General features: G+C 34.8%; 4 protein-coding genes and 2 non-coding genes across 6 annotated transcripts; 3 read left to right on the top strand and 3 right to left on the bottom strand.

Moving 5' to 3' along the window:
* Positions 1–3,482: 3,482 nt before the first annotated feature.
* Positions 3,483–7,323, bottom strand: LOC141721814 (F-box protein CPR1-like). Its single transcript, XM_074524929.1, has 4 exons — positions 7,115–7,323; positions 5,334–6,540; positions 4,115–4,189; positions 3,483–3,900 (listed from the first exon to the last, which is right to left on the bottom strand). The coding sequence occupies exons 2-3, from the start codon at positions 6,479–6,481 to the stop codon at positions 4,150–4,152; spliced, it is 1,188 nt and encodes a 395-aa protein (XP_074381030.1). The 5' UTR covers positions 6,482–6,540; positions 7,115–7,323; the 3' UTR covers positions 3,483–3,900; positions 4,115–4,149.
* Positions 7,324–9,255: 1,932 nt separating this feature from the next.
* Positions 9,256–11,199, top strand: LOC141721815 (uncharacterized protein At2g23090-like). The gene is made up of 3 exons (XM_074524930.1): positions 9,256–9,416; positions 9,529–9,569; positions 10,798–11,199. The coding sequence occupies exons 1-3, from the start codon at positions 9,341–9,343 to the stop codon at positions 10,915–10,917; spliced, it is 237 nt and encodes a 78-aa protein (XP_074381031.1). The 5' UTR covers positions 9,256–9,340; the 3' UTR covers positions 10,918–11,199.
* A 436-nt stretch (positions 11,200–11,635) lies between these two features.
* Positions 11,636–13,432, bottom strand: LOC141720219 (G-type lectin S-receptor-like serine/threonine-protein kinase At4g27290). The gene is made up of 5 exons (XM_074522568.1): positions 13,205–13,432; positions 12,622–12,835; positions 12,263–12,500; positions 12,031–12,181; positions 11,636–11,938 (listed from the first exon to the last, which is right to left on the bottom strand). The coding sequence occupies exons 1-5, from the start codon at positions 13,430–13,432 to the stop codon at positions 11,636–11,638; spliced, it is 1,134 nt and encodes a 377-aa protein (XP_074378669.1).
* A 347-nt stretch (positions 13,433–13,779) lies between these two features.
* On the bottom strand, positions 13,780–14,871 carry LOC141720220 (G-type lectin S-receptor-like serine/threonine-protein kinase At4g27290). The gene has a single exon (XM_074522569.1). It carries the CDS (start codon positions 14,869–14,871, stop codon positions 13,780–13,782), a length of 1,092 nt encoding a protein of 363 aa, XP_074378670.1.
* A 1,033-nt stretch (positions 14,872–15,904) lies between these two features.
* On the top strand, positions 15,905–15,977 carry TRNAV-UAC (transfer RNA valine (anticodon UAC)). Its single transcript has one exon. It is a non-coding gene; the product is annotated as a tRNA-Val (tRNA).
* Positions 15,978–17,089: 1,112 nt separating this feature from the next.
* On the top strand, positions 17,090–17,162 carry TRNAV-UAC (transfer RNA valine (anticodon UAC)). Its single transcript has one exon. It is a non-coding gene; the product is annotated as a tRNA-Val (tRNA).
* Positions 17,163–17,259: the final 97 nt, after the last annotated feature.

The following is a 17,259-nucleotide window of genomic DNA, read 5'->3' on the forward strand; positions in this document are numbered from 1 at the left end:
TTCTAAAAATGATGGACGGATTTATTTGGTGATCGTTGCATTTTAAATTGATTTTTATGTGATAAAATGCTATATTTAGTACGAACTTGTAAAAATCATATAAAATCAACCGTGCGCTATACTAGATAACCTAATTACTATACTACCCCTCCCTTGGTAGTATATAACCTCACCCAACCCCCTCTTTCTTTCTTTTTCACCCGAGCATCTCTCTTCTCTTTCTTTTTCTCTCATTTTCTTTCTCCCTCTCAGGACTTCTCTCTCTCTCTTTCACTCTCGGTGTTCTCTCTCTTCAATCTCTCTCTTATTCTTCATCCTCTTTCGGTTATAAGACCATGATTGTGTGAGATTTTGCTTTATCTATCTATATATATATACATGCATGTCACTATCTTCAAAGTTTTTGATAAAATCCAAAGTTGGATTTGGTGGTTTGATTCGGATTTCATGAAAACAAAAGGGGTTTTGGTTCTTAAATGATTTAAAGTGAAGATGTGTTCTTGCATGTGTGTAATAACTTGTGTAAATTGGTGGTTGAAGGTTGGAAACCCCCGAATGGGGGCACCACCGTGAAGCCACTGCCACCGGTGATGAACTCCGGTGAACCGGTGGTGAACAATGATGTTAAGAAAACTGAGCTCTAGTATCTTTAAATCAATTATTTTGTGTTTGCATGTGGTTTTTTTGATGAAAAGCCGAATGGTATTGTAGTTCAAAAGTTAATGAGTTGATTTTGTTGGTTGTGGATGTTATTCTAGCATAATGTTAAAAGATTAGTGTGATTAAAGATGTAAGGGTATGAAATTAAGTTTGCATTTGAGGTTTCTTTGATAAAAGAAGAAGAGGTCGAATGGCTCTTAATTTTTGGGAGAATCATGTAATTTTGTTGATGTGAATGATTTATTGATAATTGTTTTTATAATTGGTAGAGTAATTAGAATGAGTTATGGTTAAAAGTCTAAATTGATGCATGCTTGTTTGATTCATAGAAACTTCGAATGTCACTACTTGATTAAGTTGTGTTGAGTGTTAAAATGAGTGATCATCCATGATTACGAGTTTAAATGAGTTGTAAGAATGAAATTGAACTAGTTTGGGATGATATACTTGATGCATGTCAAATAAGAGCTTTGCATGTTTGATTCTTGTTGTGTTAAGTGATAAGGCCGAATAGGCCATAGGAAATAAAGGTCAAGACTTGATTTTTGGTAATTGAAAGAATGATTGAGTATTTATATGTGAAAATCGTTGGATTTGTTTGTTTGATTGTTGTTGAGGTTCGAACTAAGAAATAAAAGAAAAAGGGAATTAAGTTGATTGATTTTAAAAGCTATAAGTGTTAGCTATGGTCGTAAATAATTAGCTATGAATGAAATCGTGTATTCGTATGAGTTATAATGTTTGATTTGAAGAATAGTCAAGGTTAAGCGAGTATAAGTTGATTATCGAATATATATAAAGATATAAAGGCTATGAGAAAAGAATGTGTTATGTGCTATGTGCATGTGTGTATATAAGCTATACTCGTATAGTTCGAGTGAAAAGTATAAGCGAGTTATCGTATTGAGTGATCGTCCCGGGAACGAGAGTTGAGAACTGATAAAGGTTTTGGTTTTTATTGTAGATTCGGAGCGTGAGGGCATTCAGGCTAGGAAAGGGAAAGGTATACTAGGTGGCAGTAGTTCAACCTTCGTGAAACAGGAAAGCGGATTCAGACAAGTAACTCTAATTACTTGTGTAAATGGTTATAGAGAGGATATTGTTCATGCCATGTTGAATATTGAACTGTTAAAAGAATGAACCCCTGTTATTGATTTGAGATACCCTGTCTTTGATCTTGTAAACTGTTATTGATAAGCTCATTGATTCGACCCTTTGGTAACCTATCTTTCCTATTCAAATTATTTATTATACCGTGAACTGTTATAAACCCTATAAGTACCTTTACGAATCCCTTGTAATGATGTTATATACCTTGATCACCATATTCCGTATTGACCCTTGAAGCAGTTTTGATTCTTCCAACTTAAGTGCCTTGTTATCATTTATTCAAGATCCCTAAAATTGCACCTTGCTTATCCTTGATTCATTTCCTTAACTTTGATTTCTTGAAATTGGATTTAAGAATGAGTTTCGACTTGAAAGAGTCTGAATGATTTCATATTCTTGGTAATGATAAAGTGAATTTAGAAAACCTACTTTTTCCAACTCAAGGTTTTCCAAACGAATTCCTGATGGATTGGATTGGACGTAAGAGGCTAGTGGGACTAGTCTAGTCATTGTAAGAGGCTAGCGGGGCTAGTCCAGTTTAAGGCTGAAATTATGTCATTTGGTACCTTAAAGACCGGATGGAGGTCGATACGTGCTGATCACCCGTATTATAATAAAATGAAAGATAAAGTGGTCCAATCAAGGGTTCTATTTTGATTTTTAAAAAGGAATTGAAATTTCCTACTCAGTAATTGATTCTTTGAAAATGAAATGGTTTATATTGCTTTGAAAAGATATGATTGCGATATTGTGCAGCTTATAACTTGTGAACCCTGATTTTATTCTGTTGATTATATAGTTAATTCCTTATAATGAAAAGATTGTCGCTTTCCTTTTTGAAAGATCATTTGTGATCCTGATAATGATTTGTGATGAATGTCGGCTTTCACCCTGCTTTGAACCTTGTTCCTTGAAAGCCCCAAATTTTTCCTTCATAACCCTTTCTTAACACGAAAGATAGAAACCTGCCACCTAGATCTGATAAAGTAGAATGCCCTGAGATTGGTAAAGTATATTGTGGATTTTATATCATAGAACTGCTTTATAGTTACTTGCTGAGTTTTATACTCATGTGTTTTGTTTTAATCTAACCATGGCAGTTAAGTAAGAAGATGATCAGGCTTAGGCGCACTGCTCGTAAGAGCGTAACTGGTGGTCCCTATCGTGTTGAGGGCTTCCGGTTGCCAAAGCAGGTAGTGATGTTTTTGAGTGAGCAAGCGCTTAGCCAGTGAGATGTAAAGATACAATGGTTATCTGTCGGTCCCAAGCCGGGATCAACTATGTATATTTAATATTATTTTGGGGTTGTAAGTTATATTTTATGGTTGGTAGTTGTAATCTTGTCTCATACTTTATCTTGTTTGATCTTGTTAGTAGGTAATCGGGGTTTATGCTTATTTAATTAATAGATTAAAGGTGCGTGGGTCCTCATTTCCTAACCCCGAGATTGAGGGCGTCACAGTAATCGCCTGAAAATCGCCCCTATTTTGAACTGAGTTTGATTATGTTTCAATAATTGTAAAACGGGTTCGTTTTTCGGGTTAAACTGATAGCAGGCCTTCCGCGGTTATTAATAGCGGATGGCTTTTAAGGGTATTTATGTCTTTACCCGTTCCGCGCATAATAAACTCGAAAGCCCTTCTTTCCGCGGATAATAAGCGCGGACCGGGTAAAAAAATTTTAAATCCTGGCCGTTGGATCAGGAAATGATGTGTTAGATAACACTTCCCTGACACATAATTGTCAGGGAACGAGACCCAATAACAATATTATTACCAAATTTAGGCATTCAAACATAATAGGATAAAGAATTCTACGATGAAACAAAGTGTTTTGGTAATTTTTATACAATTCGTTTGTCTACTTCAATTAGTGCACAGACTGTTTATTCAGTGGGCATAAACATGAGCAACAACCAAGGAGCTCTTTCCACGATCTGAATTATGAGTACCATCGGTTGCCAAACTTACGGAACTTGTTTTGCCGAAACAATGAACTAAAGATCAAAAAACAGAGGGGTGCAGTTGACGATTAAAAGAACAGTTTATCTATTGCTCTAGTGAACTCCCTTCTGTTCCGGCCACAATCTAAAAATAGAAATCTACTGATCACCCATCTCTTGGAGCATTCCTGCAACACAAAGTTATGAGCAAACGATCTTGTCAGGTACCAAGATCACAGTAATCTCTATGTAAAACTGTGCCTGCAAATGTTATTTGTATAGAAGTGAAGAACACATAAACCACTCCGTGTTATTTGTGCGGAAAGTGGTTGCAATACATAAACAAAGGACTCAGACTAAAAACAGTAAAGATAATCAGCATTAAGTTAAGACAAAAACTACCTTGTCATACTACTTTGTGTCATAGTCCAAGTATCTTAAAGCCTCGAACTGGATCCCTCAGACAGAAATTCATCCCTACAAGAGATAGGACAATAATTAGCATATATGTTTTCCCTAATATGAATTATCTATCAAAAGCAATCAAGCAAAAGATAGCGTAACTCTGTAAGCAGTATCACAATAAAGAGAGAGAATGGCATGTATTTAGCAAGTTCTAGACTATGATTACTCTCTTCATAACAACAGAAATATTAATAATGCTGGTTCAACAAGAGACAAAAATGATTCTCAGTTATGTTAATTTGATATTCTCTATATCACCCAATTTCTAGTCTGCCACAGTAAACACGTATAATCTGGACTCTCATGACTCATAAACAGCAACAAATATTTAACAAGACAACAATAACAAGGAAATATTACATTCTCTCATTGCCTGAGGGGAGTAAGTAGACCATTATCGCATTCAAAATTCTGAAGGTAGGGGAAAGTTTAACCAAGATAGGAGCTTTCCCAAGTATCGAAAACATCATCATATGATGATTACCAGAAAACACTTGCAGAACTTAAATAAATATTTTAAAGAATTTTACATACTTAAAAAGTTAAGAGAATGTCAATCTAATAAAGGAGAGCAACAGAAAAAACATTAACAACTTCCATAGCTCTTATATATCTCAATAAAAAAAAAGCACTGGACACTAATGTGATCTAACTTACCATTACGCTAAAGACATTATCTTATGAATTGATATGAAGTACACTACATTGTATTAATGAAATCCCAAATTGACGTGTACAACTTTAAAGTAACCAAACAGCTTGGAAAACTATCGAAAGTCTCATGCTCTATGACACAAAACTGAGGTAATATAACCGTTAAATAACAACTTAACAAACCTCTACAATTGAATTACAAACTAGGTAAAGGAACAACCATATGGTAATCAAAGTTAGAAATCCTTCCCTTAGTAGTGAACCCCCAAAACAATGCAAATACTTAAATTTTACTACAATTCATATTTATACATGATTGCGCTTGTATATATATACCGTGTATCATCAATAGTCTTCACAATACCATGATACGTTAGCACTTAAGATTAGTGTCCCAGCAAACATAAATAAATAAAATGTACCAAAACCCACAAAATCCACAATGATGAACTGGAGAGAAAAACATAACCATAGACCACACAAATAACAAAACATTTTGTACCTTCTCCTTTTCTTTGTATTCTTCTTTTGATCGTCTTCTGATGGCTTCTGCTGCAGCGGCTCATCCTCGGTGAGCTGTATTAAACTCTCGGTGTATAGAAATGAACAAAATTGGAAAGGAAGCCCACGAATCCCAATATTTGTTACTGTCTCCTGGTTGAGGTCATACCACGCAAGTTTTGTGTAGTAGGGGTTGTGCACCTGTAAGAGTAGATCTTTGCCACTTCTGGAAAAAGCAATAAGCTCATTAGACATACTGGTTCTGAGTATTTCCTCTTGCTCCGTAGAAAGTGCTTTGTACCAAGTAATTTCAGTCCCAGGATAGTTCATCAACCACACATCCATACGAGAATTGGAGCGGTCAAGAATACAAAGACATTGTCCTACATCAGCCAAAAATCTGCTTTTGGAACTGTCATGAGTCACCTCAATAGGAGGAAAAGGGACCTCCTTAAATTGTTGAAGTTCGAGATCAAAGCCAACAATAATATGGTTAGAATTCTTAACTGCCATCCAGTGCAGAGATCCACTCGCAAATATGCCCCTATTCCCAGTGAAACGAATGTTACTAGGAACATTCTGAATCCGTGTCCAAACATTAGTTTTGAAGCTGTAAACAATGACTATCAAGCCACGAAACTGAACATAACACTTTGCAATCATGACCACCTTATAATCATCATTAACCTCATCATAACCAAATCCAAATAAGAAACTCTCATTCACTCTGAAAAAACTCAGAAACTCTAGAGGCACAGATGCTATCTTTCTAAACTTCCTAATTATCGGATTCAACACAAAAACATCCTTCTTTTTATTTTTCAACACACACACCAACCCATTACTAGCACCCACAACTTCAGCACCGCATAAAAAACTCTTAAGTGGATTATTTATTTTTACAACAGCAGGAGAATCCTCATCCAAAGAATCAAGACTGGCCAAAAGAAACTTTCTATCACCGCCAAGTTTCGTTATCATAAGACCAAAACCAGCATTGCGATCACGGTTAGTCTTGAAATGTTTCTTGGCAAATGCAGTGCTATCAATAAGAGAGCACCATTCTTTACACACACTGCGACAACGAAGAATGTACTTAACGGGTACTCGACAGAGTATCTCATCGATCATCTCGCAAGGAAGTGACATTTTTTACAAATGTAGCACTTGGTTTTGGTAAATGAAAGTTGCAAATGATGAATAAGAATCTGCAACAAGTAAATAGTGTAAACATACGGAAAAACATTGTTATATCCTATTGGGGACCTTAGGAGCATATCCATTAGGGTGCCAAAAAGAGTGTCAAAATGTCATGTGAATAGATGGTACGAATTTCTTGTTGGTTATCTATTGGAGGCTTAAGGGTGTGCCAATTTTTGGCACCCTTTTGACACACCTCTCAAAATATAAACAATGTGATAAAGACATGTACCTTGATATAAATTTTAAATAATACTTGCATTCAATAATTTGACAATTTTGAGTGTTAATTGTTAAAGTAAATTTTGATAAAAATAGATATCAAAAATATAATTAAAAAAAAAGACAATAATATATTAATATTTATATTGATGATTTTAACAAACTTGATTTAACATGCCCTTTTCAGCATTACACAAAACTTACTAGATGAATAAATATTTCCGGTACCAAACATGACATGGATATCGTAATTATAAGATGAATGAATAAAATTTTCCGATCCTAATTATCGGACAACCTGTAAATTTCACTACAGAGATACAAAATTTTAGAACAGCAATGAAGAGAAAGGGGGTTTACCGGGTCTCAGAGGTGCACGAGTCCAATTTTGCTTCTCTGCAGACTGGTCGATGACAATACAACGGTGTTATGTTGGACCATCGAATCAATTTTTGGAGTACATAGCTGGATTTAGGATCGAGATTTTGGGAGCTACTTATTTTGGTCACATCGTAGTTAAATGAAACTTTACTTGATTTTCAGGCTCTTAAGCGTGTCTATAATTTGGGGGTGTAGTATTTGTTTACGCTTATTTTACACAATTTTATATTTGGATTTTAAATAGGACTTGGAGTTTCTAAAAGCGTAATTTAAAATTTTTTACGGCCTAAAATTATATTTATCAAATATTTTTACATGATCCAACCTTATAATTGTAAATATATCAAAATATAATTTTAGGAAAATTTTTATTCAAATCTAAGTGATTTAATATTTTTTTATAATTATTTTATTTTTTAATATAATGTTAACGATAGAGATTAAACGATTATTTTTTGTTATAGAGTAACCAACCAAAATAACAAAATTATTTGAAAATTTGCATACTTACTTATTTTTACATGATATTAACATCCGTACAGTTAAAATTTTAATTAAATATTTAAAAATTATGAATTTGAGGTACGAACTTTAGATTTTCTTTTCCCACATATTTATCTTGTCTTGCACTAAATCCAGTTATTCACAAAAACGACCTCCAATTTTTTCCTGAATATGGATTGGTATGTGTAAATCTTATTTTTTATTTTTATTAGACCCGTTATAGTGGTTTCCACCTTTTATGTTCCGTTTGTATAACATTCAAGCCTACAACTAAATCGAATTCGTACCAGACCCAACAACCTATCACATTAATTTGAAAATCTTTCGATTTGGTATACATCCATCGTTGACTTTTATTTGTAAAGTCTCCGAACACACTTATTTTTATCGATGTGGGATGTTACAAACACCCCATTTTATTGGGTCGACGTCCTCGTCGAATCCATATATACAAATACGGAAGCCGGAAAGCACATCTATACTTCCGGCCGAGTAAAGCTCTAATACCATTTATAACATAAATATTTGTAACCGAATGCATATAGGACCCAACAACCCATTATAGGTCAGCCCGAAAAAACTAACAATTTGGTATACATTATCGTAGACTTGTACTCGAACACTATTATTATTATCGATATAAGATGTTACAATTTAATTTATTATAAATAACTGGATTATATCTTGTGCGATTTACGGTTCCCATTAATATTTATATATTTATAATAATTTTATAAATAATTTAACGAAAATTTAATATCAATACTTAGATACCAAAGTAACAATTATATAATATTTGAAAAAAAAATTGTTAGTGGGTTCGAAAATGAGAACTTATTTAAATCTTTATAGATAATAATATAAATGTTTGGTTTTGAATAGATCCGAACCTGCCAGTTTAAGTATTGTATTATTTTGATATTTAAATTTAAAAGTTCTAATTATTTGATAAGAAGATTCAATGATCGTGAGAATGAATAATTAAAATATAGTTTGAATCAAATTATATATTTATTATAGTTTAATATAAATTATAATATTATAAAAATAATTGAGATTTTTTTTATTAATCGAATGATACCGTCGTTTATCGAATGAGAATGAGAATTTCCGAGAGATCATCGTATCAAATTTGGAAAAGCATAAAATGGGTTACTATTATTTCTGGTGACAACCAGTTGTCAAGCATTATCAACAATAAATTCGCAGTTCACCGGTTCTTTAAAATTTATATTAGATTAAATGATTACACTATTATTTATGAATCAATATACAACTGTGTTATTAAATTCAAAATTAGTTTTAAATAAAAAGAGTTTAACATGATATCCCTCAATTCAGAAATTGGCAACACTTTATCCTTACAAAATTCTAATATAACTTAAAAACTTAAAAAAAAAAAAAAAAAAAAGTAAGGTTCAAACCCAAAATGCTAAAACTTTAAGAATTCAAATAAAAACAAATAAAAATGTCATCAACAATTTTTTATTTACAATTTCATTAAAAACACCATTTTCCAAAAACAAACAAATAAAGGTCACCATTACACACTTTCTTTAAATATTTATTTAATAAAATAAATAATTTAACTTATAAAATAAAAAAATATTGCATACATAATTGGGCGAAATACAGAATATATAGATAGATAGCGAGAGAGAGAGAGAGAGAGAGATTTTCGAGAGAGAAAGAGAGAGAGAGATGGGTGGAGGCAACGCTCAGAAGACCAAGATGGCTCGCGAGAAGAATCAGGAGAAAGCCGCCAAAGCTTCCAAAGGTATGTTGTATCTATTATTTGTATCTATATGTGTCTCTTTGTATGTATAGTCTTTTTTTAAATCTGAATTGATTTGATGAAATACATGTAATTGATCTGATTCTATTTACAGGAAGTCAGCTGGAGACCAACAAGAAAGCTATGTCGATTCAGGTTCAGTTTCGATTTTGATTTTATGTTTTTAGCTGGTTAATTGTAGTTTGATTGCCTCGATTTTCGATAATTTAGTGAATTCTTAGTCAAATTAATGTTCCCTAGTTTGTTTTGTAGATTTGATATGTTAGATTGTTTGGTCTAATTGTAGCGTGTTTGGGGTATTGGTTGTTTCGAATGATAGAAGTCCGTGAAATAGCGAGATTATGTTATTTAGTGCCCGTGAAATAGCCAGATTATGTTATTTAGTGCCTGGTTGTGTATCTGTATGTTTTGGTTTTTTTAGGAGCGAAGATTATTTAAACCCGGGGAGTGGAGAATGAGGAGTTGAGAATTGTAAGCTCTCTTGCTTCTTTGTAAGGAATAAGAATTTGAAAACTTGATTTGGGGGTAGGGGCGATGGGGATGAGATTTTCTTTTAAAACGATGGGTTTTTTATTCAAGTTTGTGGTTGGTTATGTGTTTGTCACTTGTTTGTTTAGTTTTGTGACCTAATTGATGGTTATGGAATGTATGGTGTGTATTATGTTATGTGTATGTATTATATAGTTTTTGTATCATATATTCATATGAATGTTTTGCCTAATAATCGTTGCTACATAGTATGAGGTACTGGTCAGTATGGAAGGAGTTGTTGCATAAGATGGTAGTAAGAAATAAGAATTTGAACCGGTCAAATTGGGGGCGGGGGTGGAGATGAGATTTTCTCGTAACAAGATGTGTTTTTTCTCGAAGTGTGTGTGGTTGCTTATGTGCGTACACATTGCTTGTCGCTTGTTTGTTTAGTTTTGTGACATAATTGATGGTCATGGCTTGTAGGGTATATATTATGTCTATGTGGTATATTATTTGTATCATATAAATGTCCTGTCCAACTCGTTGCATCATAAATAAAATACTAGTCAGTACGAAAGGAGTTGTTGCATAAAATGGTATCAAAGAATTCGAAACATTTGGTTTCCTAATGAACTTGGGGGCAGGGGCGGTGGGGATGAGCTTTTCTCCTAATGCAATGTGTTTTTTGTAAGTGTGTGGTCGGTCATGTTATATATACGACGCTTGTTTGGTTTTGTGTCTTAATCGGTGGAATGTATGTGTTATTTATTATATGTAGGTAGTATATAATTTGTATCAGATAATGTTGTTGCTAATAATCATTGCATCAAGTTATAATAATTGTTCAACTTCATCTGCTGGTTGTAGCTCATTCATGTCATGTTCATTTCAGTGCAAGGTGTGCATGCAGACATTCATCTGCACCACTTCAGATGTGAAATGCAGGGAACATGCTGAAGCGAAACACCCCAAATCTGACGCAGAGACATGCTTTCCTCATTTGAAGAAATGATTCAAGTTTGGAGATTGAACTTACGGATGACTGTCAAATCCGTCTTATGTTTCTATGAGATTTATGTTTGAGTCTTTTCCAAATGTGTTACTGAAGTGATGTTCCAGACTGTTGCTGCTAAGCAAATATGTATGTGAATGTGTTTATAATATATGTTCGTCATCAAAGTGTGCGACTACTTTGTGTAGTTCTGACCTTGTTAATCTGTTGTATGGACCAAAATCGACTCTCAATGCCTCAAAGATCTCATAGATTATATGGAGACATCGTATTTCTATGCTAGTCCCGCGATTCTTTCTTTAAAATTGGCATTGTTTTCCATCTTTAATTAGGGTGCAGGCATCGTGAAACGGAGATTGGCATGGTATTATCCAAAGAAACCACAAATATAACATGTTCCAACCGCTGGATTGAGATGACAGAAATAACGTCTCCTAAGATAAACAAAGAACCGAACATATGTTTTCTAGTATCCAACTTATGAGTCCTCACATTTTCCTTGTGACTGAGAAAGTCTATAGAACACTATAGAAATTGCACCGTAGATAAAAGTAACTCTTACATTCATGATCTAACAAATTTCTTCTTGTTTTTATGTACACATTCATGATCGCGCAATATTTGCCTTTTCAATTTCCTTTTGCTGTAAACCAACAGGTTCTTTAGGTTGATTGATCACATGATATAGGTGTTCAGGGAAACAGACAGAAACACATCATTATCGTGGTGCGAAAAATGTACCAGTTTGGCTGTATGAAGACAGAAGATCCTTGCTATGGGAAGAATTTGCTTCATATAATCTTCTCTCGGTGAAAAAACCAGGTTGTTTTGGACGAGGCAGCGCAACTTTACTACTCAACATCATGAGTACAGAAGACATGTCAGGTCTATCTTCGGGATATTGTTGAACACACAGTAATCCTATTAGAATAGCTCTATGCATTTCATATTGGTCACTTGACTCTTGGATTGAGACATCAATTAGTTCCAGAAGCTTATCTTCGTTGTAACCCGTCCACGCCTAGACAAGTAGATGTTGCCAGTTTGTCGTAAGCTTTCAAACTAGTAATCGACAGAAAGGTGCTAGGTTACTAGTGTCAGATTTGTACTTACATGGCCGATAAGATTAAGGTTGTGGCTTGGATGATTATAGAATCTGTTTCGCTTCCCAGTCACAATCTCTATAACCAGTACACCGAAGCTATAAACATCAGACTTCATCGAAAATTCTCCTTCAATGGCATACTCAGGAGACATGTAGCCACTGCAGGTTGAATGAAGAAATAATCTGACTTAAAGGAATCAGAAAGGAAAGGGAAAATTGCATTTTTGTGAAAACTCTTACTATGTTCCGACCACCCTTGCTGTGTTTGCTTCAGCTTGACCGTCTCCAAAACGTCTAGCTGTGCCAAAATCTGAGATTTTTGCGTTCATGTTATAATCAAGAAGGATGTTGCTCGCTTTAAGATCTCTATGAATGACCCTCAATCTAGAGTCTTCATGAAGGTAGAGTAATCCCTTAGCAATGCCATTTATAATATTGTAACGCTTAGGCCAATCCAGTGATGCTCTCTGTTCAATATCTGCTAAATTTGAGTACTTCATTTAGTTGTTTTTGTTTTGACATTTCTTGAAATATACTAGAATTGTAAACTATAGCAGGTACTTGAGGTACTAGACAGTAAGTGATGCAGTTGATAGTACCTCCAAATATGAAGTAATCTAAGCTTTTGTTGTGCAGGTACTCATAGAATAATATCCTTTCTCCTTCCTCAGTGGACCAACCAAGAAGCCTCACCAGATTCCGATGTTGAAGCTTTGCAATGCATGATACTTCATTTTTGAACTCTTCTGTTCCTTGTGACGAACATGTTGAACGCCTCTTTACAGCTATTTCCTGGCCATCTTCCAGAATACCCTGGTATTACGTATTGATCATTGTTAAGTTACACTTTCGTTTGTTCTGCACATTTTTTATATGTGTTGCTTCTGTTGTGATTGTCCTACTGAATTCGTAAACTGTGATTCTGTTGAAGACTACTTCAGCAAGGCAAAGATATAAAGGACTTGATGAAACAGGTATGCACCATCCACTGAATATTATTTCACACTTTTACAGTCAGATTTGTCTTGGACATATTTAAGCATCTAGAAAGTTAACTTTTTACCTGATTTTATAAACCAGATTTGTTTACTATAGAACTCCGTTAAATAACAGAAAATTTGATCCTAATTGCTAACCAGACCTAGTACTTGTAGTTGTTCAAAGTTAGAACAGTGTGATTACCTTGTAGACAGGTCCAAAGCCACCTTCGCCAAGTTTGAAGTCGTTAGAGAAGTTGTCAGTGGCATTAGCAATAGTTTTGAAGTCAAATAATGGTAGATCTTCCCTCCCATCACCATCTATCTGGTTTTCTATCATTCCTTCTGCAAAAATTGAGACATAAACATCTGAAACCAGCAAATATGCAATTTGGCGCGAAGTTTGCCATTTGACATGTACCACAGAGAGCATTAGAATAATCTACATAAGATAATTACAGAAACCTTCTCTATTTTGCTTCCTGCGCGTGCATACATGCCACACGTATAAGGCGAGTACACATGTTAAAATTGACACGATTAGTACAGATACAATCAGTACAATTCGCCTTGCTCTGGAACTATTACTTGCACCTGAAAAGGCCAAAATGACATTAGCTTGGTGACTTCAATCTAACTGTAATTGAAAAGTTACATTTTTCGTTATTACTAATAATGTGCAAGTATAAGGCTCTAGTTACTGGTCAATACATATCTTACCAGAGCCAACAACTCTGACATAGAAAACATCTCCACCCTGTTCTTGTTCTTTGATGTCAATCAGGCCACTGAACCAAAGCAAGCAACCACTTCCTTCTCCAGTGATGTTGGTATTTGCATATGCTGTACAAGTCTACAAGAGCAGTTCTCCGGGCACTTTATCCTACATTCATCAAGATTCATGCTCAAATTATACGATGAACTCCGTGTATCTGGAAACTTCATGTTTGACTTCCTTACAAAGTCATCTTTGTTATTGCAATTTAATGGTATCTCTCGGACACACCCCTCTGAAAAATTTAAACTACTCCAGGCCTTAATGTTTTTGGGCTGAAATCCATCTAAACAGATACAAAGAGAGTCCTCGTTACAGCTACCATATTCCCCACAGCGTGCGTAAACATCACAGTATTTAGCCTGAAGCAATATAGACGGATTCCATGTTCTATAACCGTCTGTCCATGTATGGAGTACTACTTGCCCGTCAGGCTCTGTGCTTATCCTCATAAGCACCCATTTATAAGTAGTTTTATACTTGTAATATACCTCTTTCTCATTCAGGACAAACTCGGATGCAAAAATATCACTTGGACCCCAATTAGGAACACCACTAAATCGAACACCATTCCAGGGACCCATCCTGATGTAACTAGCTGATCCATTCCATAGGACTAATTGTGGATAACCGCTGATATCAAGTTCAAATCGGAAATTTCCTGGAGAAGGATCAATAGTGCTTTTCCATGATTTTAAGGACCATTCTAGCCCAGTTGCCAAGTTCTTGCCTAACCTCATGCCTGGTAGAAGAGTGTTATCAGGAAAATCAAAACTTTGCCAAAGAAAATTTCCCGGATCAGAGTCATCATCTCCTGTAATAACAAGATTTCCCGAGTCTAATAGCTGTGCCCTGGGATTCTTCAAATATTTTGAAGAGTTTGAAGACCATATTATGTTGTTTTTGCCATCGAGAATATTGAGAATGCCCTCACTACTTAAAATTAGCATGCCTGATGAAATAGTAAGGGGTGCATCTCTATTGGCAACCCATGCTATCGTCTCAAATGCCCTCTGGTATCGTATGCTCAAGTACCGATTCTTTGAACTTCCCGGACTAAAGAAACCAAGTTCAAAATCACCATTAGCTGATACCATGGTGTCTTTGTCAGTAAAGGTCCGATTCACAAAAAGGGAATTAAATGTATGGGAGCTTACAATAAAAAAGGAGCTGAAGAAGACCAAAGTAAAGCATTTTTTCATCTTACTAATGTTCACGAGCCCTATGGATTTCAATGGCCTACTGCTATCATCTATGTTAGAATATAAGATCTTGGAAAGGGTTATTCTCTAATATTTTGAGATTTTAGAGTAACTGGTTCTCTGACATGGTATCCGAGCTCAGACACACTCTTTGACCCATTAATGGGCTCTCGAGTGAGGGTGAATGTTAGAATATAAGATCTTGGAAAGGGTCATTCTCTAATACCTTGAGGTTTCAGAGTAACTGGTTCCTTGACAATCTAGTTTAAAAAAACAAAAGATCTCCGGACTGGAAGAATAAATGGTCTGTAAACGTACTAAAAGGCCTCATATACTGAAACTCTGAAAGTCAAGACATTCTTTTCCAAAATGCTAGTATTATTTTACATTGTCTTCTTCCATAAGGTGACGCGTGAGAGCCATCGGTCAACCAGGGCTCAAATTATTAAATGATCCCAGGTCTTAAACCTTATAAATTATTTCAGTTTTTAGACCAGTTCCTCAGTAACACAAAATAAAGGGCCTAACCCTATCTTGAACTTGATGCATCACTGAACAGTAGCTCAACTCTTATTTATATGCTTGGCAAGTTGACTATTCTGTCATAAGAGAGCGCGATGGTATACAACAAACGAAGTACTTCCAACATTGTTATCTTGAAACTAAGTTTTGTTTAATCAACGACATGGTAATCTTGTTAAGTAACTAGTCACTCTAAAACGATGTTATGCTATTCAAATACAACCTCTCAGTCGTGCAATGATATACAACAAACGAAGTACTTCAAGTTTGTTATCTTGAAACTAATTGTTTCGATTATAATCTTGTTAAGTAACTTATCATTCTAAAAAACTTGTGTTTGAGGAATCACAAAAATTCAATAACAGGGGCATGTATTAATCTTCGTTTTTCAAATTAAAAGCATCAAGCTGTCGTGGTGTAGTGGTTATCACGTTTGCTTTACACGCAAAAGGTCCCCAGTTCGATCCTGGGCGATAGCATTTCTGACTTATTTTTTTTTAATTTTATGTTATTGAGCTGGTATCGTTTCAAACTAATTATTACAATGGACAATGTATTACATCCTATGTTCATAACAAAACATAGGGAAAATTGTGATTTTTTTTTGGCTGAAATTAACCACATAAATAAACTCAATGTGAACGTCACGATAACATCAGGATTCTTATTGAAGCAGATAGATGATTAAAGAAAGACATAATTATCTGCATTGATTCTGAGACTGTACTATAACAAGCAGATAGATGAACATATGGTTTATAGACTATACTATTTCAAGGTCTGTCATATACAGACAGTCAAGACATCCTTTTCTTCTGTGCTATTATTTAATACAGTCTTCCACAAGGTGATGCATGATTGTGATTTTTAGAGCCATTAGTCATCCATTGCTCATTATTATATGATCCCAAGTCGTGATTTTGCAGATCATCTAGAGAGCACGGCCCTAGTCTGAACTTTCTTGATGCATGACTGACAGTAGCTCAACTCTTACTTATATGCTTGGTAAGTTGGCTATACTACTCGTAAGCTATGTTAATCGGACTCTTCATTTTCCCTTCGAGTACCCGTATCGGATACTCGACACTTGGACTCGGATGCTTATTTTAGGCCATAAACATGTAAATTTTTCAAACTGTTGCCAAGTCCGACACATGGACGTGTCGGACACTTCTAGACGAGTTCGAGTAACATAGCTCGTAGACAGCACGATGGTATACAGTAAACGAAAGTACTCAAGTCAGTTTTCTACTTAGTAGAATCTAAAAACTGATTCTCTTGATTAGTACTTACTGGAGAGGAAATGACTTGGAAGGTTTTATCTAATCAACAGCATGATAATTTATGTTATTAGGTTATACATTTATACTGCACACTTTTAAGACTATCTATGCGTAGCTATTGATTGTTATTATTATTATTTTACAGGAACTGCATAACATATTGATATGCAGATTTATAATACAAGAACTCTCGGAATCACAAATAAGTTGAAATGATGTTGGTCAAAATTTCATAAACAGGGGCCATTTAACCTGTGAATTTGTAATTTCTACGATAAAACATATTTTAGTTTAAAATATGCCATCAAGCTGTCGTGGTGTAGTGGTTATCACGTTTGCTTTACACGCAAAAGGTCCCCAGTTCGATCCTGGGCGATAGCATTTTTGTCCCTTTTTCTATTTTATGCGATGGAGCAGCACAATTTCAAGTTTAAAGCCGGACACATGATTCATGAATCATTATTATTCATCCAAGAAG

This window comes from Apium graveolens, chromosome 4, assembly GCF_009905375.1.
Source record: "Apium graveolens cultivar Ventura chromosome 4, ASM990537v1, whole genome shotgun sequence".
Classification (NCBI taxonomy): Eukaryota; Viridiplantae; Streptophyta; class Magnoliopsida; order Apiales; family Apiaceae; genus Apium; species Apium graveolens.